The 21,011-nt window shown below is 49.9% G+C and overlaps 3 protein-coding genes and 1 long non-coding RNA gene across 5 annotated transcripts; 2 read left to right on the top strand and 2 right to left on the bottom strand.

The window, feature by feature from the left end:
- Nucleotides 1–5,501: 5,501 nt before the first annotated feature.
- Nucleotides 5,502–6,873, top strand: LOC120674854. Its single transcript, XM_039955960.1, has 2 exons — nt 5,502–5,909; nt 6,037–6,873. The coding sequence occupies exons 1-2, from the start codon at nt 5,502–5,504 to the stop codon at nt 6,871–6,873; spliced, it is 1,245 nt and encodes a 414-aa protein (XP_039811894.1).
- A 1,198-nt stretch (nt 6,874–8,071) lies between these two features.
- Nucleotides 8,072–15,636, bottom strand: LOC120674853 (GTP-binding nuclear protein Ran-1-like). The gene is made up of 8 exons (XM_039955959.1): nt 15,567–15,636; nt 14,895–15,158; nt 14,624–14,680; nt 14,405–14,522; nt 14,150–14,239; nt 8,395–8,574; nt 8,228–8,305; nt 8,072–8,141 (listed from the first exon to the last, which is right to left on the bottom strand). Exons 1-8 carry the CDS (start codon nt 15,634–15,636, stop codon nt 8,072–8,074), a joined length of 927 nt encoding a protein of 308 aa, XP_039811893.1.
- Nucleotides 8,810–9,985, top strand: LOC120673060. 2 transcript variants are annotated; one of them, XR_005674489.1, is made up of 2 exons: nt 8,810–9,325; nt 9,672–9,985. It is a non-coding gene; the product is annotated as an uncharacterized LOC120673060 (long non-coding RNA). The 2 variants fall into 2 exon arrangements; XR_005674488.1 differs by having other exon boundaries at nt 9,605–9,985.
- LOC120673044 lies at nt 15,502–19,993 on the bottom strand. The gene is made up of 2 exons (XM_039953729.1): nt 19,803–19,993; nt 15,502–16,867 (listed from the first exon to the last, which is right to left on the bottom strand). The coding sequence occupies exons 1-2, from the start codon at nt 19,867–19,869 to the stop codon at nt 15,816–15,818; spliced, it is 1,119 nt and encodes a 372-aa protein (XP_039809663.1). The 5' UTR covers nt 19,870–19,993; the 3' UTR covers nt 15,502–15,815.
- Nucleotides 19,994–21,011: the final 1,018 nt, after the last annotated feature.

Genomic DNA, 21,011 nt, shown 5'->3' with positions numbered 1-21,011 from the left:
GTCACATTATTTCTGATAAAGGGGTAGCCACAGACCCCTCCAAAATAGCAGCTATGCTGCAGTGGCCCACCCCAACTACGGTCACTGAATTAAGGGGCTTCCTAGGGCTGACAGGATATTATAGAAAGTTTGTCAAGCACTATGGATTAATTGCCAAACCATTGACACAGTTGCTTAAGAAAAAGCAGTTCTGTTGGACAACTGAAGCTCAACATGCTTTTGACAGTCTCAAAACTGCCATGTCCACCACCCAGTGTTGTTATTGCCTGACTTCAGTATTCCTTTTGTGGTGGAGACTGATGCTTCTGAGGTAGGGGTGGGAGCTGTTTTGATGCAAAAAGATCAGCCTGTAGCTTTCCTGAGTAAGGCATTGGGGCCTGCCCATCAGAAGCTGTTTATTTATGAGAAGGAATTCTTGGCGTTAATCATGGCTGTAGAAAAATGGAGACCCTACTTGCAAAGACAAGAATTTCTAATCAGAACAGACCACAAGAGCCTTTCTTATCTGTGTGAGCAAAACCTTCACTCTGATATGCAAAGGAAGGCAATGACCAGATTGATGGGCTTACAATTTAAAGTGGTTTATAAAAAAGGGAAAGAAAATCTGGCAGCTGATGCTTTATCCAGGGTTGGGCACTTGTTGTCCCTACAGGCTATATCTGAGGTGCAACCCATTTGGATCCAGGAGGTTCTAAATTCTTATGTTACTGATCCTAAAGCTCAATCTATTCTGACTAGACTTGCGGTGCATAGCCCAAATGAGGAAGGTTACACACTGGAGCAAGGGTTGATCAAGTACAAATCCAAAGTATGGATTGCCAGCAATTCAGCCTTGCAAACTAAACTGATAGCAGCTATGCATTCTTCTACCATTGGGGGTCATTCAGGGGGCAAGGCCACATACCACAGACTGAAGCAACTTTTTCACTAGAAAGGGATAAAAAGGGATGTGGAACAATATGTAAAACAATGCCAAATTTGTCAACAGGCCAAACATGAGCTGACTCATCCTGCTGGACTCCTGCAACCACTGCCAATACCTCAAGGAGCTTGGAGAGATTGGTCCATGGATTTTGTTGAGGGACTTCCTCTTTCTGATGGCAGCAACACTATTTTGGTGGTGATTGACAGGTTTACCAAATATGGACACTTTCTTCCACTTAAACATCCTTTCACAGCACAGTCCGTAGGTAAACTGGTCTTGGATAATGTAGTCAAGCTACATGGCTTTCCAAAATCAATAGTATCTGATAGAGACAAGATTTTTACTAGTGCTTTTTGGTGTGCTTTGTTTTCTCTCGTGGACACCAAGTTGTTGATGAGCTCGGCTTACCACCCACAGACGGATGGCCAGACAGAGCGGGTCAATCAATGTTTAGAGATGTATTTGAGATGTGCAGTCAATGACACACCCAAGCAATGGAAGTCCTGGTTACCACTCGCTGAACTATGGTACAATTCCAACTATCACACTTCCCTGGGTTGTTCCCCTTTTAAGGCCTTATATGGTTATGATGCTGAGCTTGGCACAATGCTCCCAGTCTCTGCTGATCAGTCTTCCTCAGCTTCAGACTTCTTGTTGACTCGTGAGACTCAGTTAACCGCTCTCAAAGAACACTTGGCTGCAGCTCAGAACAGGATGAAGTTGCAAGCTGACAGACAGCGTTTTGACCGTCAGTTTCAAGTGGGTGAGCAAGTGTTACTGAAACTGCAACCATATGTGCAACAGTCCGTGGCAAGCCGACCATATCCCAAGCTTGCATTCAAGTTTTTTGGCCCTTTTGCAGTTACTGAGCGCATTGGGGCAACAGCATATCGTTTGGCTTTGCCTGACCACAGCCTCATCCATCCGGTATTCCATGTTTCGCAGCTTAAACCCTTTACTCCTAACTACTCACCTGTGTACTCTGAGTTGCCCAAGCTGGTAGATCTCAGTTCCCAGGATCTGGAACCTGAACGGGTGTTGGACCGCCGTCTTGTGAAGAAAGGTAATCATGCAGTACCTCAAGTTCTTGTGCAGTGGAGCAATCTACCCGCAGCGTCGGCAACCTGGGAAGATTTCAACGTCGTCAAGGGGCGATTTCCGGATGCTGTTGCTTGGGGACAAGCAACTTCTTCGGCCGGGGGAGGTGTCACGCACACTACGGTGGAGGCGGGAATTGGCAAGGCGTCGTCGACATGTCACTAGTTAGCGTTGTGTTTATTTCATTTGGTAATGTACTGGTGGACCCAAGCGGTCAGTGTCTCAAGCCCGCGCATATAGCCGGAGCTGCTCTGTAACGAAGGGATGTTTTTGATCTTCTTGAGAAACAAGTTGAGCTCGGGGTTCAGGGTCCATCGCCCGCCCCTCTCGCCTATCTCGCGTGCTATCTGTGATCTTCTCACGCCACGGCGATCGCCGGCGGCCACGGGTTGTTACAGTGTGAGTCATGGTCTCATTTAGCAAGATGTTGCAGATGCAACCTCCGCGAGGAGCTAGGCAGGATGCTATGTGCGGTCCGTTGGCCGATGCAGCCTTTCTTTGCTACTAGAATCGAAGTGTTTACATAGCTGAACCAAACAAACCATGTATTCGTTTGATCAGATCGATTGGCGCCGCTTTCTACTACCATTACTGTTTGCAGTTTTGAAACCTAAGTTATACCTACAATGATGTAATCAATAAGAACACGAGGCTTGTAAGCAAGTGCAAATATTTAGGCTTTGTTATATCCCAAATATGATTGTCATTGTATAAATGGTTTCCAAGACTTAGGAATTCAAAATATATACACATCATCATCACCGTAATGAGATAACCATTGTAAGCCTCTCTTTCATTAGCATCTATTCGGCCGTACTCTAAATCCAAATGTTGTTGGTCCATCAGTCGTGTGAATTGGACATCCGGTTGCAAGGAATAATGTGTCCATCTCAAAATTAAGGTAATCATCGGTCCGTGGCCTCGCTCTGGTTGCTATCTAGCTAATGCTGGTGAACAAGCAACGCTGGCTTCAGACGTGTGTTTTGTTGCCCAATTAATATTGCATCTTCTATATATGCCATGCCAACATGCTTTGTGTGCCTTTTTTTTGTTTGAAGGGAAAGCAGGAGAACTACTATATCATTTAAGGAGAAGCAAGTTTAGTACAATGGTGATATTACATAAAACAAAAAGAATTCAGAATTCAAAAACCCTAGAAGAAGAACTAAGGCTACACTTAACATGGTAAAAAAGGAATCACCAGCCTACCACAGGCGAGCTTCCAAACTGGAAGCCTCCAATTGTATTTCCTGCAGTATCGGAACATCATCTGCGCAAGTGTGCTCGAAAATGCGTCGGTTCCTCTCCTTTCATATGTTCCAAGCAGTGTACATTGTGATCGCGCTTTTGTCCTCTGTAGCTTCTTTGGTTGTCACTACGCAACAATGGAGGAGCCCGGGTTTGGCATCTGACAAGATCATGCGTCAAGTGCGACACTAGGTGCCATACTTCATTCCCAAAGCAACATTGCAGAATCAAATGCTCAGTCGTTTCTTGCTCTTGGCTGCATAGCGAACAGCTAGGGTCACACAACGACAGTCTCTTGGCTGCATAGCGAACAGCTAGGGTCACACAGCAACATTGCAGAATCAAATGCTCAGTCGTTTTTCGCTCTATTCGTTTGGCTTGTCAGCCAACCAACCAGCAGTATTGTTCTCTCATACTAAATCAGCATCAGCCACCAGCTATCAGCCAGTCAGCAATACTGTTCTCTCATAACAAATCAGCACCAGCCACCAGCCACCAGCCACAGCCAAGCGAACACAGCTGTTGGAAGTCAGTAACTTGGATTGCACCAGCAACCACGCAAAGAATATTCGTTTCCCTTTCGCTTCAGCCTTTTAGGTAGATGGCCCATCAAACTGGGTGTGAGAACATGCAAACTGAATGTTATACGCAGATTTGGCTGAGTATTCTATCTCCTTATGTCGTCCATTTCCACCTAATTATGTCTGGATCATTTGTTAGCTGCACATTCTGCACCAAGTCCCAAAGTTTGATGAAGCTTGCCATTTCATCCACACTCTACATTCTCCACAGGCTGTGAGTCTAGCTCTAGTGTACAAGTTCCTATATATTGGAATTTATAGGCTTGGCCCATTTTATTCAATAATTTAATAGAAAAGAATTAAATCCCACTACTAATGCTAAGGAGTCATTACCCGCCGATATTTGTTATTTGTAGAGGCGTATGATGCCATTATCAGCCTTGAAAAATGCATTTTTAGGGGTGAGTCCAATGCTATAATAACCTCGCTCCATTTTTAGGAACCGGTTAATTTTTGACCCACCCTTGGAAAAAAATGATATGTTGCTACAAATAGTTTTTGTAGTAGTGTCATGAGGAGATTAAGACCATATTGGTAATCGAGGAGAGTGATGGTTGGGTTGTAAATGGTGATTAAAATAGAGGATTGATGACTGGTTAGTTGTGCTAATTGATGATCATTGTTGCACCTAGGTGTCCAGGTTCATCCCCCTTCCTCTAGAATCAACTATAAAAGGAGACCGGCCCCTCTCATTCTTACACAACACTCAAGCACTCTCAGGTACTCCTACTTAGGAGACCTCTCCCTTCTCCATCAGTTGCTCTCTGCATTCCCGCTAGCACTACGCGTACAGTGTTGGCAAGGTCTCCGAAACCTTTGTAAGCTCGGGATAGCAGGCAATCGGGTTTTTGGGAGCGTAAACAGTAGATATATTACTCCAAACTTTTTTTTTCATTTTCACCTAAGTATGTTTAGTTTATTCCCGAATTTTGTTTAAAGCTCCAAATTTAGGGGGGAATTAAATAGCGCTCTTGAATTGGTTTGCGAGAAGCAAAATTTTCGCCAGCCAGACAAGTTCTGTTTTAGATTCAGAAAAATTCGGCTATATAGAGGAGATTATTGGACCCATTGTGTTTTTGTGTTATTCATTCCAGATTCTCATACTGTTTAGACCAATGTTCTCATCAAATATGGGTCATCAGTTTTTAGGGTTGCCGGTTACGACTAGCACCGTAGCACGAGCCCTCGGGTTTTGGGGCGGGTTGCGGGGAGCGGAACCGACTCCGCCCCCGCCGCCTCTCGAACTGGAATCCTCCGCTGCTCCGCCGCCGCCGCGATTCGCCGGTATCGCCAGAACCGACCTGCGGGTACATCTTCCGGACGCTTGGTGTATCTCCTCTTGTCGATTCCGCTTCTCCTTTTTTCTGATCGCCTCGTGTTCGGATCCGTTTCGAGTCGATGTTCTTTCCATACACAAGATGCGACTAGGGATCGAAGTCGCCCTAGAACTCGGCACCCGATCCGGGACGGAGTTGGGTCCCGCCGACTCGGCGAGCTATAAATCTCCACCGATCGAGGCGGTTCGGCACTTCGGCTGCTTAGGGATTGATTCCTCACGCGTTGGTGGGAGGACGAGTCCAAAGGAGTGGGGAGCGAATTGAAGGAGGGGGAGAGAGGGTAGGCGGCGGCGGCGGCGGCGGCGAGGAGCGATGAGGATCAGGAAAGGGAGCCAGGTGGAGGTGTGGACGCAAGAGGCGGGGTCGCCGGTGGGCGCGTGGCGCGTCGGGGAGGTCACCTGGGGCAACGGCCACTCGTACACCCTGCGGTGGCACGACGGCGGCGGCGAGGTGTCCGGCCGCATCTCGAGGAAGTCGGTCCGGCCGCGCCCTCCGCCCGCCCCGGTGCCGCGGGACCTGGACGCCGGGGACATGGTCGAGGTGTTCGACGACGACGACTGCCTGTGGAAGTGCGCAGAGGTCCGGGGGCCCGCCGTCGGCGGCGACCGCCGGTTCGACGTCAAGATCGTCGGCGCGGCCAAGGTCCTGACGGTCCCTCCGCAAAGGCTCCGCATGCGGCAGGTTCTCAGGGACGACGACGTCTGGGTCGCGCTCCACAAGGTAAGGCCATCGCCATCGCTATCGCCATCGCCGGTTCCTCCTCCACGCGCGCGCAATAGATTGTATTCGCTTGTATTACATCTGCAAAGCTACTTTCCTGACACCTCGCCGTGCTTCCTTGCTTCAGGATAACCAGATCGCCGTCCCGAGCACGATGCCGTTTCACGCCAATGGTGGAAGCGTTGGCATGGGCACCGGCAGAGGCAAAGGCTGCTACAAGCCCATGCTGCCAGGCTCCACACCGCTGTTGCAGAAGAGGACCTTCGGCCTGTTGGGTTCTAAGACAATAGCCAATGGCAAGAGATTTGAGGGCACCACCAAGAGGCTTTGTGCCAAGGAAGAGCCCAGATATGAAGCAGAAGTGATTGTCCCAAACGTGTGCCTGAACAAGCAGGTTGATATGAGCAGTGAAGATTGTGATGTGCTTAGAGCAGGCAGTAATTCCGTTGACGACAAGCAGCAGCAGCACCACCACCACGAGGACAAGGTGGACTCCGAAGCTGAAAGCGATAGTGAATCTGATTCATCCTCAGATGACAGCAGCAGTAGCAGCAGTAACAGCGACAGCAGAACCAGGAGCATGGAAGAAGCAGGTGAGGATTGCAAGGCAGCTCATGCAAGCAGGCCTTGTAACGATCAGAAGGCCAGTCAGCTGCAACCCAGCGAGAAAGAATATTGTGACAGCAACATAGCTGAATCACGTGGGATTATCAAACGCGAGAGCGAGACGACCCTGAACGATCAGAAGGCGACGGTGCAGGAACACATCCACCATCTGGAGCTGGAGGCCTACAGCAATCTGATGAAGGCGTTCCATGCATGCGGCAACGCGCTGAGCTGGGAGAAGGTGGAACTGCTCAGTGACCTCCGTACGCATCTCCATATCACAAACGATGAACACCTGCAGGTGCTAAATGTGATCTTGAACCGCAAGAGGAGGAGATTTGCAGGATCTCAATTCTGAATACTTGTAGGATCACTATGCATCTCCAATCCCATCTTGTATGTCTGTTTCAGTGGTTACATGTTTCTACCCGCTTGACAAAATAAAAGAATAGATTAATTCGATCGTTGTACTGAAACGAGTGATTTTCTGGCACGAGTTGTCAGTGCATATTGACAATTTGTTTCTGTTTTGGATTTTGGAGATATTTTGGTGCATGTGCTTGATCATGGATGATACTAGTAGTTTGCAGGATCTTTTCTAAAAAGCAAATTTCTAATATGAGCTGAGAAATTTCTGCAAAGAAAAAGCATAGTAGTGCTACACTTAATTTGGTGTATGTACGTACATCACATCTGACTGCTAGAAATGTTATTACAATTTCTTAGCAAATTTGGTTAAGGTTAAGAAATAAGATTGACAACATTTTTCAATCACTGAACATAACGCTTCTTACTGATTTTGATCCAAAACCATCTTTATGAAAAGGGAACGCCCAGTTAGCTAGTTATCTAGGCGTGCGTTTGCTCAGTCAGACTTGAACCTACGTCAGAAGGTCCACCTGAAGAAATAATTAGGTATAAACACACAAGCAAAAGTTAGACTTGAACCCAAGTGAAAAGATTTCACAAAAAACAAAACTACTAGCACCAGTCAGACTTGAGCCTAAGTGACAATGTTTTTCACCATAATAAACCTAACCCCGGCCAATAAACCTTTCGTGTTTACTTGTAAGGCTATGAGTTGACACGTTGCTCAAGTGGATTACCTTTGCACCTGCAAAGAATGTGATTCCAGGATATAGGGTTCATTTGCAACAATTGACCGCACCATATCTCATTCAGAGTGAACTTAAACTTAGCTACAGTAGTCACTGCATTGACTTTGGATGGGTCAACCAAACCAATTTGCACAGCTTATGGAACACCAAATCAACTTGACAAGAAAGAATAATGAGCATATCAGGGGCGCGGGTGGACATAACTTTAGATTTACAGGAAAAACAGACGCTTTATTCAACAAAACCAAATCATTTCCATGGCTAAATTAGGCGAGTTCATCACATCTACTGGAATCTAAAACATCCACCAAAACACCTTGCTCGCTGCAAAAATTTCATCCTAAAGTACATAATAAGTTTGCTGATGACACGAGATTTTTTTTAAAGTAATGACACGAGATAATAAGACTATAATCGGGCAATGATGTAGAGCAACATCTACTCGATCAGGTCGTCGTCATCATCTGGCAGTGGTTGGGTAATAACATAATCAAGCTCGGCTTCATGCCTGCAAAAACCAAGCGGTGACAAAATTGAGAAGCAAGGAAGGTGGCGAGAAGTTAAGGTTTCCATGGTACTCTGCAGGACACTTACCGCTGCTGGGCGACCAAGTCAATTGTGACATCTGGAGGAACGAGAGCAGGGCTTTCAACAAAGTGGAGATTGTCATCACTGACACAACAAAAAAAAAAAATAGGTCGGTTTACGCACGTCGAATAAATAGATTGCTGAAGAACAACAAGGTAGAAACTGAGGCTCACCCAACAAGCTTCTTGGCAAGGTACAAGAAAGGCTTCTCGAAGTTGTAGTTGCTCTTAGCTGAGACCTCGTAGTACTGCAGGCTCTTCTTCCTGTGGAAAGTCACCTGCTTTGCCTTGACCTGTCTATTCTTCGCATCGACCTTGTTCCCACAAAGCACAATTGGGATGTTTTCACAGACCCTGTACAAAGAAATTTTAGTATGTTAGCATGAGGTTAGGGAGCGTATCTCGTGCAAACCAATACCCTGTGCAACCATGCAAACTATGCATCTGGACCATAGATCCCCCATCCGATGGCTGCAGCTCGAGAGGCGCGATTTTTGCAAATGAACCCCCGCCAGCCCCTTCGAATGTTTGCAGTAACACCCCCCCCCCCCCCCCCCCCCCGAGCCGGCTCCGTTCGTCTCCACCGAGCCGTCCCAGACAGGCTCGCAGGCCTCACGCGATTCTGGTCCTCCCCTAGCCCTTCCTCTTCCGCCGCCGCCGGCCTGGCTCCTCCGATCCGCGGCGTCCCTGGTCCTCTGCGACGCCGCCGCAAGGCCGGGCTAGCTGCACCGCGCCTGCTCACCCGCACCCGCGCCGCCGGAGAGCGCGCCGCCACCACAGCCTCCGGGCTCCGCGTGGCGTTCTAGGTCACACCGGGCTTGTACAGCGAGTCCCGCCTCCCACCCTTCCCTCGCGAGCAGAGCGGTTCCAGCTCGCGCCCTCTCCCTCCGCCGCTCGCTGGCCTTAGATCGATGCTGCCGCCAAGGTTCGCTGAGCCATTCTTCGTTCTATCTGTAGCCTAATGATATTGGTGAATACTTGTTTCAGGAACATAAGCGCCAAGGGAAAGGTACCTCTGCATCGAATGATTTTTACACTTGGGAGCCTGTTGGATTCCAACAATCCAAATCAAATTCACTAAAAATCTTCTCGATTAGTCTTGGAGGTAATCCATTTCCATTTTCTTCTGGATGAGTCATGGATCGAGCTTTTATCAAACCTTCAGTGTGGTCATCCATTTACTATAACAGATTCATTTTTACTGTCAAAAACATAGTTCAATAACCTACTTTCTGTCTTTTATATTATGTCATTAATCCCTGGCAAGCAGGTTCTTTAGATGTATAAAGGGGATCATATAATCTTTCACAATATAGACCGAATCGCACTTCTGAAAATAAAATTGCAGATGGAACTAAATTTAATCGTTTCATTTTGTTTGTAGATATTGACAAAAAGAAGAAGCAGTAAGTGCACTCTTTGTTTTCCTGTTGCTGGTTTTTATTGTTCAGGCTATGTTCCTGTTGTCTCACAGTGGATCAAAGCAGTGAATCTCCAAGGAGGCCATATGAAGATCATGACTTGCAGTTCAGCATGCCTATTTGACTTTACCATGGTGACTAGCACGGGATTGCAAAGCTTCTGTGTAATGATAAATCAGATGAAAAGCTGATGGAGAATTCAGTAGTTAGGCCTGGTGTATTATGTGTAATGCCTGAACAAAAGGATGTAGTGTCCATGGCAATTGTGCCTTCTGTGTAATGAACTTGTGAATCGAGAATGAAAATGAATAAAATATGTTTCTCAGTGAAGTTTATCTTGTGCAGTTCTACCTGAAATTGAGCAGAATGCTGTGATGTAAATGTGCATTTGTGCCTGAACAAAATGATTCATAATAAATTTATGCATGCTGAAAATCAATTGTTGAGCATAAATTGTCTCAACACAGTAACATTTCAAACACCATTATTGAATGCACTGATGATCCATATTGTATAATACTATAATTCACTAACACTCTGAAATAGAAAAGTGTTTACAAGAAGCATTCCAAAATGTCTCACAAGATTACAAGAACTTAAAATATCAGCCAACAACTTTGTTTGGGCAATTGCGTGCATCATGATTCCCTACTTGCTTACATTTTCCACCTTTCTGTTTACTTGGAGCCTTCACATCCTTGCTCCTCCTAATTCTTTTGCATCTCCCTTTCGACTTGATATCATTTGGTGGATGTATATTGACTTCATTTGGAATTCTCCTACCAAGGAAAGATTCATACTCATCCTGTTTATTATCTATAGCAGTAGGCGTGATCTTTTGGAGAGGTTCTACTAGGTTGGATAAACTAGAATATAAAAAGTCCATCCCTTGTTCTGAATTCTTGGCCATTTGGATAAGATCTTCAAACTTGTTGCATGAATCTGAAATTTTTTTCTGCATTGCCACCTCCATAGGATCTTTAGGCTTCTCATCTAGCAGGTTACCTTCGTCATCAAATAATACTTCCATGTAACAAAACAAACATAGCAAATTGAAGAGTATTTAACAAAATAGGCATAAAAACTCGTACAGTACACACCTTTTACATCTTTTCTCCCATCTCTTCATAATATAAACCAATGGTATCTCATTTTGCTTCTCGGTTCTAAGCACTTGTATGATATGATAGCACGGGATGCCATAGGACTCATAAAATTTACAGGAGCACCTACAAAACATGTTTGACTTGTTCATCTCAACCACTCGATCTTTCCCAGATTGGCTGCTGATGGTGACAATTTTCATATCTTCACACTCAGAAAACCCTTTAATAATGCAATAGTCTCTTGCAACTATGAGTTGTTCCTGAAATTTACTGAAAACTTCATGTGTATATATCACACTACATTGCTTCTCCATGGCCCATGGTGTCATTAATTTAGGAGTGCTGTGAAGACTTGCATTGTCGGCTTTCAACTCCTCTTGGCGCTGGCACTCCAAAGCTGTGTCGAACCTTAGCCAAAACTCAACAAAAGACAATTTTCACTGAATGAAACGGTTAAAAAAAGAATTTGCACTCTCGGATCATTGAGTAGTCCTAAGAATTCCTGCTAGAGGTATGTCCATAAAGTATGCCGGAATCCATGATTGGCGAATAGCAAACTTTGTGGAAAACCACTCATTTTTCATGAGTGTATATTTTGTCATGATAAAATTCCATTGAGACTCAAATTCATCTGAATTTTCAGAGCCCCAAACACACTTGTTTAATAACTTCCAGAAATCCTCATCCTCTCGTACAAAAGGCCCGACCCTCTCAGGTACCTATAGTGTTTTTGGTGATGTTGTTTCGGTAGATTCAACATATGTCGTCCTTGTTCATTCACCATAAAGTCAAAAAAGAAGGCAGAATTTACTTCCTTCTTTCGCTCAAGTTGCCCCACAAACATTTGTGCATCTGCATCCTTGATTTTGGTCCTAAAGTCACGGTAATAGTTCTGCAAATCCCTCAGTGTGCAGCCAACATTCTGAAACCCACCCTCACTAACATGGAGAAGTCGATACGCCTGTGACGTGCCAATACTAGCCTTATGACAATTGAATAATGTACTCTTTGCCCTCTTACTAACCGTACGGTTGGATCTGAGAAACTGTCTCTTATCTGGGGACACAAAATCATGGTTGTGCTCCTCAACCATTGAAACTATCCGATACTTCTTGTCACTGCCGAGGTTGACAACAATATGTGCCTAACAACCACATCTCTTTTCCATCACATTATGGGTCCTTTTGTTTCCGGATGCATCAGTGACATTTTTTTCGTCTTCCTTCTTGTACCCTTCCCTTGAATAGAGATACCGCTTGATTAATATTTCCTCATTTTGCTTCTTTTGCTGACCAATACGAACAGAGAAACCAGCATCATGTGCATATGATTTGTAAAAATCCTCCACATCTGTGATTGTATCAAAGATCATTCCAATCCTAGGTTGTTTCAAATGTTCTTTGCAACTCCGACGTGGTGTGCTTGGATGGTCAGTCTAGGCTCCATCTCCGGCAGTCATGATGGCAGCGACCTGAGAGACGGTGACGTCCGCGACTTCCACGCCGGAACTGCATTCTATGGCCGTTCTGGAGATGGCGCGCGGTAGTCCAAAGGGTGGTGCTGCACCTGGAGGCGGCGGCGCTTGGCAGTCCAAGACCGGCGCAGCAATTGAAGGCAGCTCTCCTCCTGCATGAAACCATTGGCAACTGACATCAGCACAAAACAAAGCGAGACAAAGCAACTAAATTTACACGTACCTGGATGCAGCGGTGCACTGCAGTCCGCCCGGTCGGTGGCAGCCGCAGGCCCCCCCACCGGCGCTGTAGCGGGAGGTGGGATCAGGGCCGGTCCTGAGGTTTTTGAGGCCCGGGGCGAAACTAAAATCCGGGACCCTTATACATACATGACGTTGACAATACTAAACGTATATATATATATATATATATATATATATATATAATGGTACTAATAAATACTTAATTGTGTATGCAAAGCAATATCGATATGAAATAATTCATACATATGAAATTACCTTTAAAATTCCTTGCAACATTCCTTGATGCGAAGTCATTGATGATGGTATTAATATATATCTTATCTAACATTCGCTTCTCAATGCATAGTGTTGCCAAACCATTTAACATCTTCGGAGACATTGTAGATCTGAAATAGTTCTTCAACAATTTTAATTTTGAGAAGCTTTTTTCAGCGGATGCCAGCGTCACAGGCATAGTAAACAAAATGCGATAAGCAATGGAAGCATTAGGATAACAATCAGCTTTTGTAACAAACTCAAAAATCTACATAGCTGTCATTGGTGTATCTGGCAAAGTGAATTGCAGAACACTCAACTCAGAAATTTCAGAAGCTACAAAGGAACGTATAAATTTAATCTAATTAAATTGGAGTGCATAACGAGTAACCCTAGTTCATACACTTGCGTAGTTGCTCACCGCCGATCGTCAATTCGTCGCCACTTGTCGGGTGGAGTCACGCTGTGTCGCTGTCGCGGAGGTCGCAGGCACGAGCGCTTCATGTCTGCTCGCCGGTCTGCCGACCGCAACTCCGCGTCGCTGGCTCGCCGCCGCGGACAAGCGAATCGAAGGGTTGAGTCGCGTGTGCGTTTGGCTTGTGGAGGACGCTAGTTTGGTGTCCAGTACGCCGTTTGGCTTCTCGGCTCTTGCGGACGCTAGACTTTGTCACGGCCAGCAACGGAGCACTGGGCCAGCCAAATATTTCTCTACTGGGCCAACTAATAGTTTAATATACCTTGTGTTGGAGTACCTAGGGTGGGGCCCTACCAAATTGGGGGCCCGGGGCGGCAGCCCCGTTTGCCCGCCTCCAGGGCCGGCCCTAGGTGGGATGGGGAAAGCGATACATGGGGTGGGTGGGGTTGGCGCGCAGCAGTCTGAATGCGGCGGCGCGCTGTAGTCCTCCGGCGACGTCTCCATCCTGCTGCTATCCATGGCGCATAACTCAGCGAACAATTCCCAGCCAAACAGCATCAAACGTCCCTGGGAAGGGCGAATGGAAAGAGATCAAGAAAAAGGAAAATCAAAAAGGCTAGGAGGCACTGCACGCACCAGTCCGAGAGTGCGGGAGGCGAGGATGATAACGGTGGCGCCCGGTCACCGGCAGCTGCAGCCCCCACCGGCGTTGTAGACGGCTAGGGCAGAGGCGTGAGGCCTGCGAGCCTGTCTCGGACGGCTCGGTGGAGACGAACGGAGCCGGCTCAAGGGCGGGGGGGGGGGGGGGGGGGGGGGGGGGGGGGGGTTACTGCAAACATTCGAAGGGGCTGGCGGACGTTCATTTGCAAAAATCGCGCCTCTCGAGCTGCAGCCATCGGATGGAGGATCTATGGTCCAGATGCATAGTTTGCATGGTTGCACAGGGTATTAATTTGCACAGGATACGGATACGCTCCCTTCTTAGTTAATAAGTCAGGTTCTTTAATTTATATACCTGCATAAATCACAGTGCCAAATTGGAACGTTCTTGTAACTCAGCCGTGAAGTTACATCAAACATAATGATACCACACTGTCCGTGAATGCTGCAAAAAAAAATTACAGTCATTACAACTAGAATGAACTTCCGAGTTGTCTTATGCAACATAATACTGTAACGTGCTGAAGCGCAACATACAATTCAGATTGCAGCTGACGAGTAACAAGATATGGCTCGCAAAAACAAATCCCTATATGTAGTAAATACTTACTAGTATCCATCCCTAAGCCCACCAAACTTCTCCTGCCCTGCTGTGTCCCAGCAGTAGAAGAGGATCTTCCCGCGGTTGGTGTGGAAGTCCAAGGGATGAACCTCGACACCAATGGTAGCTGCAGCAGGCACAACAAACAAAACTCGTTACAGAAGAGACAGGATAGGACTACATAACTATATATGCAATAATTCGCTAGGAAAGAATATAGGTACTCACGTTCATACTTCTTCTCAAACTCGCCAGTCAGATGCCTCTTCACGAAGGTGGTCTTGCCTGCAAGACGCAAAGATGAGTGCTTTCGGTAATGGAATGCAGAAAAGAGAAACAAAAGGAACAGTCATAGGAATTGAAGCAAGAAAGTTGTCATCCTAAATTCTCATGCCCACTACAAATCTAATCTAAACTAGCAAAAACGTATTGGTGAACCACAAGTCTAGTTCTCAAGGCCGGCGCTGGAGCACGTTTGGACGGGATGCCTCTTACTCACCGGTGCCGCCGTCGCCGACGAGGACGATCTTGAAGCTGGGGCAGTCCACCGTCTGCTGGTTGGGGAGCGCCTGCAGGAGGAGGAAACAAAGACAACGGTCGAGAACGTGAGGAACGGGACGAGGATGGACGAAATCGCTCCAAAAGAGCGGCGATCGCCATTGGCGGGCGACGGCTTCCTTGCGTGGTACTGGAGGAGGAGGAGGAGATCGATGAGGCCGAGGTCGATTTGTAATGCTGGGTTTTATGGGCGCCGGCGGTAAACCTATTAGTACTACTAGATTGCTTTATTTGCACGCGGAAATAACTTTGTTTGCACGCGGAAATTGCTTTATTTGGACGCGGAAAATAAAAAAGGAAAGAACGCGGTATGAGATCTTCAGGCCCTGCCTGAAATTATGTGAAGAGGCCATGCGTGATATCCGTTTGAGGCACTTGCATGCCGTCGTCCTGATCTGCAGACGTACTGCAGGTAGTAACAGATGCGACGATCGCATCTTCCTCTCTCGATCGACCCCAGTTTCATTCCCTCTTAGATCTACGAGCAAGGTGATGGTTCTCGACGATCGCTGGTCAGATTGTCAAAAGTCTAGAACAAACAAGAAAACTAGTAGTAACATTAGTAGCCATTAATCCCTTGTCGACTTCAGCCTGGCTTCTCAGGTTAAGTTACACTCAAAAGTGTTGGACCCTGGAGCCAGGTCACCACCCCCTTTCTTCTTCACAAGAAAAACACCGCCCATGCGCGCGCCTCTGCAGCTGCAACCACACGGCACGCACACGGCACGCCACGCCACGCATATACCAAGCGCACACCAAACCAAAACGCCTGCCAGCAGCACTAGCCACACGCCCACCATATTACATCAGCGACGCACGAACGATACTCGCCGGCGGCGGTGAAAATCGAAGGCGGCCGGCCTCAGAGCAGCAGGCGGCGGCCGGCGGCGGCGGGCTTCTTGCGCAGCCCGACGAGCGACGCGTCGTCGACGAGGGGCCCGCACAGCGTGCCGTCGGCCCTCATGTGGTAGAAGGTGCTCTGGAACACGACGCGGGTGCGGTTGGCGATGGCCGTGAAGTCCAGCACGGCGCGCTTGTACCCCCCGGCCCCCTTGGACTCGTAGGGCACCTTGACGGTGGCGCGCGCCGCGAAGGCCTCGGCGACCATGGGCCCCGCGCAGCCGTCGCCGGCGTCGCCCACGGCGAAGGCGAGGCGGTAGCTCCACCCTGGCACGGTGCGCACCTCCTGCACGAGCGCGCTCTCCCGGCCGCCCACCAGCTCCACGGCGCGCGCGCCCTGGGGCACCTTGAAGTGCGCGGCGTCCACGTACTTGACGGCCTTGGAGGAGGCGATCATCCAGGCGGGGAGCGGCGAGTGGTCGTCCTCGATGTTGGGCGGCACGAGCACGCCCCAGGACGCGCCGGGCAGGAAGTAGGGCCCCTCCTCGAAGCCGCCGTTCTTGAGCATGTTGCCGCGGGCGAGCCTGGGCGGGTAGAGCGCGCGGATGGCGACGCCGTCGATGAGCGGGCCGCAGGCGGGGTCCTCCTCGACGCCGGGGTTGTGGATGACGAGCGTGACGGCGTCGAGCTTGGCCTTGAAGGCCCAGGCGTACGAGTCCCAGCCGTTGCTGCCGTAGATGGTCTGCATCGGGAGCACGCCCCACTCGGGGCTCACCGACACGTTGAGGCGCTCCGCTTGCGCGCAGGTGCGCGCCGCGCTGAAGGTGATGGCGTAGTAGGCGCCGCGGGCGACGGCGAGGCGCTGGCGGATGGAGGCCTCGTTGCCCAGGCGCACGGCGTGGGCGCCCTGCGGGACGACCAGGAGCATGTCGCCCTGCTTGTGCCCCGACTCGATGTACTCGACGAAGCCCGACGTCTCCCAGCGAGGGATGGCGTTGGCGCCCCTCACCACCGTGCCGTTCACCAGCGCCGACCTGGGCGGGCCCTCCTCGAAGTTGCCGTTCGGGAGCAACCCTGCAACATCATCACCATCATCATTATTCATCAAACTAACTATAGCTAGACTAATATCCAGTTAATCAAGTTAGTGTAATTCAGGGTGTGTTTAGATCACTTTGTATTTTGCATTTTTACATTTTTGGAAGAGAATCTTTAATATTTGAAGTATTAAATGTAGACTAATCACAAAACTAATTACAGTTTTCGTCTGTAAATTACGAGACGAATCTCATGAGCCTAATTAATCCATCATTAGAACATGATACTGTAGCATTACGGTAGCAATTTAGTGTCTAATCACGTCATAATTAGGTTCATTAGATTCGTCACGCGATTTACAGTCCATTTGTGTAATACAATTTATTTTTTGACTACATTTAGTACACCATATAAACGATTTACAAAAATTTGAAGTTTCGGATCTAAACAAGACCTCATTCATATTCAGACAATAATCCCTCCTCCTAGCCTGTGTGTACGAGACCGATGGATCATGAGCAGCAAATCAATTGCTTGGCCACTGCATGCTAACAGAGCCTGCAGGCTGGTGATTGCATATGGAGCTGAAACGGGAGCTGCTACTTGCAGCACCAGTCTCACACGGCCAGCAGCAGGCTGCTGCCCCCTCATGTTCCTAATGGCCGCGTTTGGATGAGTGGGTGAATTTTTTTTCAAAAAATGACAAATTCATGCCTGGACTACTAAACAAATTTTATTTGCGAAATCTTTTCATAGATGAGTGTAATTTTTCGAGACAAATCTAATGAGCCAAGTTCCACCATGATTGGCTACAGTGATGCTACAGTAACCACGTCTAATCATCCCCTAATTGTACGGTCAAATGTCTCATTGCCTACCGTAAGTGCTACAATATTGTGATTGTGGAGATGATTTTGTAATTAGATTTTATTTAATACCTCCAATTAGTAGGCAAAGAGGGCCAACTAAACACGGCCAACGGTGAGTATTGATGGTGTGGTGACTGTAACAGACAGGCCTTTTTTGAGCTGACAGGGTGCACGTTAGCATGCGCCTGTGACCAAAAGTCTGTTATATCTCTGCCGCTGCTGACTGCTGTGTCGGTCAGTCGGTGGGGGGCTCACCATACGCATTCACGGCTGCCCCATCCACCACATGCGCAGAGATCACCACACGGACACATGGGCTGCGATCCAACCGAACAAGACCAGAGTATGGATGGCAACGGGGCTATCCCCGCCGGGTAACGAGCAGACGTTCTGCTCCCCGAACGTGGAAAAACAGCCCGTCCCCATCCCCGTCCCCGCACGCGGGGGAGGATTCTTCCCCGTCCCCGTCCCCGAGCGGGGATCTGGCACCCGACGGGGATCCGTCCCCGAAACAAAAGGAACAGCAGGCTGGTTGCCCGCTCGTTGTGCCCTCACCTGCGCGCCGCCTGCTTGCCCGCACGCCAGCTCGCCGCGGCCCGCGCCGCCTACTCGCCCGCTCGACAGCTCACCGCGGCCCATGCCGCCTGCTCGCCCGCTCACCACCTCGCCGCGGATCGCGCCGCCACCCTGCTCGGCCGCTTGCCCTACCGTCGCCGCGGATCCACTTGCCCCTCCACGCCACGCTGGATCCGCAACCCCGCCAGCCAAGAATGGTAGAGCTACGTGGCGGCGGCGGGCCTCGAGCGGTCGTGGGGCGGGGGCTTAGGCGCTTGGCCCTATGCCGCGCCTGCGCCGCAAGGACGACGGGATTTCGGGCGGAGAAGAATGGGGACTCTCTCTTTTTATTGGAAGAACGGGGACTCGAACTGTCAAAGGCTGCGGGAGACGGAGGGGCCAGTTGGATGCTAGGGCTAGGAGTTTGGTGACTTTTATTTAGTATCCTTGGGCTACTATATTACCTGGGCTTTTTTTTGGCCCATGCTGCCGTGCACGGTACTGATCCCCGACGGGGAACGGGGACGGGGAGACAGGGAACGTCCCTGCCCCCGCTTCACCCGACGGGGACAATATTTGTCCTGTTAAGCTCCCCGCGGGGATTAAATACACCCCAATTACATCCCCTAATAGATGAAATCCCCATCGGGGATCGGGGATCGGGTCCCCGTTGCCATCCCTAGACCAGAGCAAACACCAGCCTCCTACTCCTGCCTAATACATGTATCCTATTATGCTAGTATAATATGAACTAGGTTACTAGTGGTGCTAACAAAAAAGAAAGATGCTGTGATAGTAGTGTATGATGGGTCTCCTTTACAATTGAAAACGATGCTTTGGGCTGCGTTGGGACAGTTTGATTAAGGGCCAGGGTGGCGGAATCCCGTGGCATTAGCAACTTGCGATGGGTTAGCCCGATTAATTTAGCGGGGGCCATGTGCCGCGATCCGGGAATCATTCTGCGTGATGGTGGGCGTGCGTGCACGCACACCGCGCGCTGTGCTTTCGGAAGCTGGATCGTCGGTCATCGATCCGACACGTACGTACAGGGCTCATGATCAGGAGGGTGCTCTGCTGCGTTACCGTGCGGTGGCCAGGCGCCCAGTGTCAGGCCCCATGGCCATGGGGTTACAAGGGTTAGCGTTCAATGATACATGGACAGTGCTGTCAGTATACAGGAGTACTGTACGTGTAGTACGTCGGTATGCGTCTGTTAGCCAAGCATCTGCGTAGTGCAGGGAAACAAGGTTTGGTTATTACGGTAGAAATGTCTTTTTTGGATTACAATTATTATTACGGTACAAATGTAAGAAACTGGGCTTGGAAGCTCCGAACAGTACAGAGGCCAGCTTGTTAGGGACAAGACAACCTCTGACTGAGACTGAACTCGGCCACTCGCTGCTGAGTCGTTCTTCTACCATGTGTTCGGCACCTTCTACTACTAAGGAACTGTGCAGCGGCTCAACACAACGCAACGAGAGATAATACATCCTACGTACACCATACGCTCTACTAGCACATGACAAGATCAGCTCCCGAGGTCTTACCGTCAGTGACGACCGCGGCGGCGCGCGCCGCCGCGCAGACGAGCAGCAACAGCGCGACGCGGCGCATCGTGCTCTCCCTCCTCCTCTGCCGGTGCTTCTCTTCCTCTTTCGCAACGACTAGCTCTTCTCCCCTGCGTGCGTGCCTGCTTTGCGGTTGCGAGGCGAAGGACACGGGACGACGAGCAGAGCAGCGGCCGCGGGCGCCTCTTATAGAGCGGCCTCGGGCCGAAACGCCCACGAGGCTGCCGCGGAATAGCGGGAATGCCACTGCGGCGGGCTGGGTCCAGGCCCAAGGCGGTCAGCCCCGCGCCGTACGCGTGTCCGGCGTGGGGGCCGGATCGGACGGGCGCGCCGGCCCGGCGGCGCCCTCCCGGTTTCGAAGTGTGCCCCGCCCGTGTGGTCACTGGTCACATCGCCCGTGGCCCCGCCGCGGCGCCTCTCAGCTCGCCGCGGGCGGCGCGTGGCCACTCGCTGGGTCGGACACGAGCGCGCGGCGCCGCTCGTGCTCGGCCGGCCGGGAGGGCAGAGAGCGCGGCGCGGCGGCGGTCATCGGGGCCAGCCTCGTCGTTCTGGGGTGGGGTCCGGCCGCGTCGGTTGCTGATTGCCTCCTGAATTCCTGATTTCGGCGGTCGGCGCGCCGTGGAGCTCGCTAGAGCTCCTGGCTATAGGCCTGGGGGCTTGCATTGGTTAACAACGCTGGCATGGGTGCATGGCCATGGCCATGACCGATCTGGATCGCGATCTACTCCGGCTCGTACGTGTTTACGCCAGACGTGACTACTGTTCCATTAGCGGACGATCTTTGACGCCGGTCTCAGATCAGTCGGCCGTTCGCACTACCAGGATACGTGTGCATCCAGGGGATTCTCCAGGCATGTTCGCAGCAGCAACTACCAAGACGGCGGCCAACGCACGACAAGATCGGGCCGGCCTCGTGGATCCTCCATCTGGGACGACACCGGCGGAGATACCGCCGGCCCTGGCACATGGCGCCATGTGTACGTGCGCCGCCGTGAGTCACGCGAGCCCTTGCTTGCCGCCTGAGCAAACCACGCCCGTCCTCGCTCGCCAATCCAGACGACAAAGCACGAAGCCGAAGATCTCGACAGGAAGGATCGGAGCTGGCTTGCACTCAACAGCGGGCGGTCGGACCCGCGTGATCGGCGGATCTGTGGCGCGGGGTCTCGGCTCGCCTGGGACGGACGCGCG

Source organism: Panicum virgatum, chromosome 5N (assembly GCF_016808335.1).
Source record: "Panicum virgatum strain AP13 chromosome 5N, P.virgatum_v5, whole genome shotgun sequence".
In the NCBI taxonomy this organism is placed as follows: domain Eukaryota; kingdom Viridiplantae; phylum Streptophyta; class Magnoliopsida; order Poales; family Poaceae; genus Panicum; species Panicum virgatum.
This window is presented reverse-complemented; position numbering and strand designations above follow the sequence as displayed.

Coding starts and splice junctions, on each gene's coding strand:
- LOC120674854 (XM_039955960.1), top strand. CDS start 5,502: ATGAGGATCAGGAAAGGGAGCCAGGTGGAGGTGTGGACGCAAGAGGCG. Junction 5,910..6,036: donor TCTGGGTCGCGCTCCACAAG/GTAAGGCCATCG, acceptor TCCTTGCTTCAG/GATAACCAGATCGCCGTCCC.
- LOC120674853 (XM_039955959.1), bottom strand. CDS start 15,636: ATGGGCGGTGTTTTTCTTGTGAAGAAGAAAGGGGGTGGTGACCTGGCT. Junction 8,575..14,149: donor TGGCACTGTGATTTATGCAG/GTATATAAATTA, acceptor TTCTTTGTACAG/GGTCTGTGAAAACATCCCAA. Junction 8,142..8,227: donor GACTTGGTCGCCCAGCAGCG/GTAAGTGTCCTG, acceptor TGGTTTTTGCAG/GCATGAAGCCGAGCTTGATT.
- LOC120673044 (XM_039953729.1), bottom strand. CDS start 19,869: ATGCGCCGCGTCGCGCTGTTGCTGCTCGTCTGCGCGGCGGCGCGCGCC. Junction 16,868..19,802: donor CGCCGCGGTCGTCACTGACG/GTAAGACCTCGG, acceptor ATGATGTTGCAG/GGTTGCTCCCGAACGGCAAC.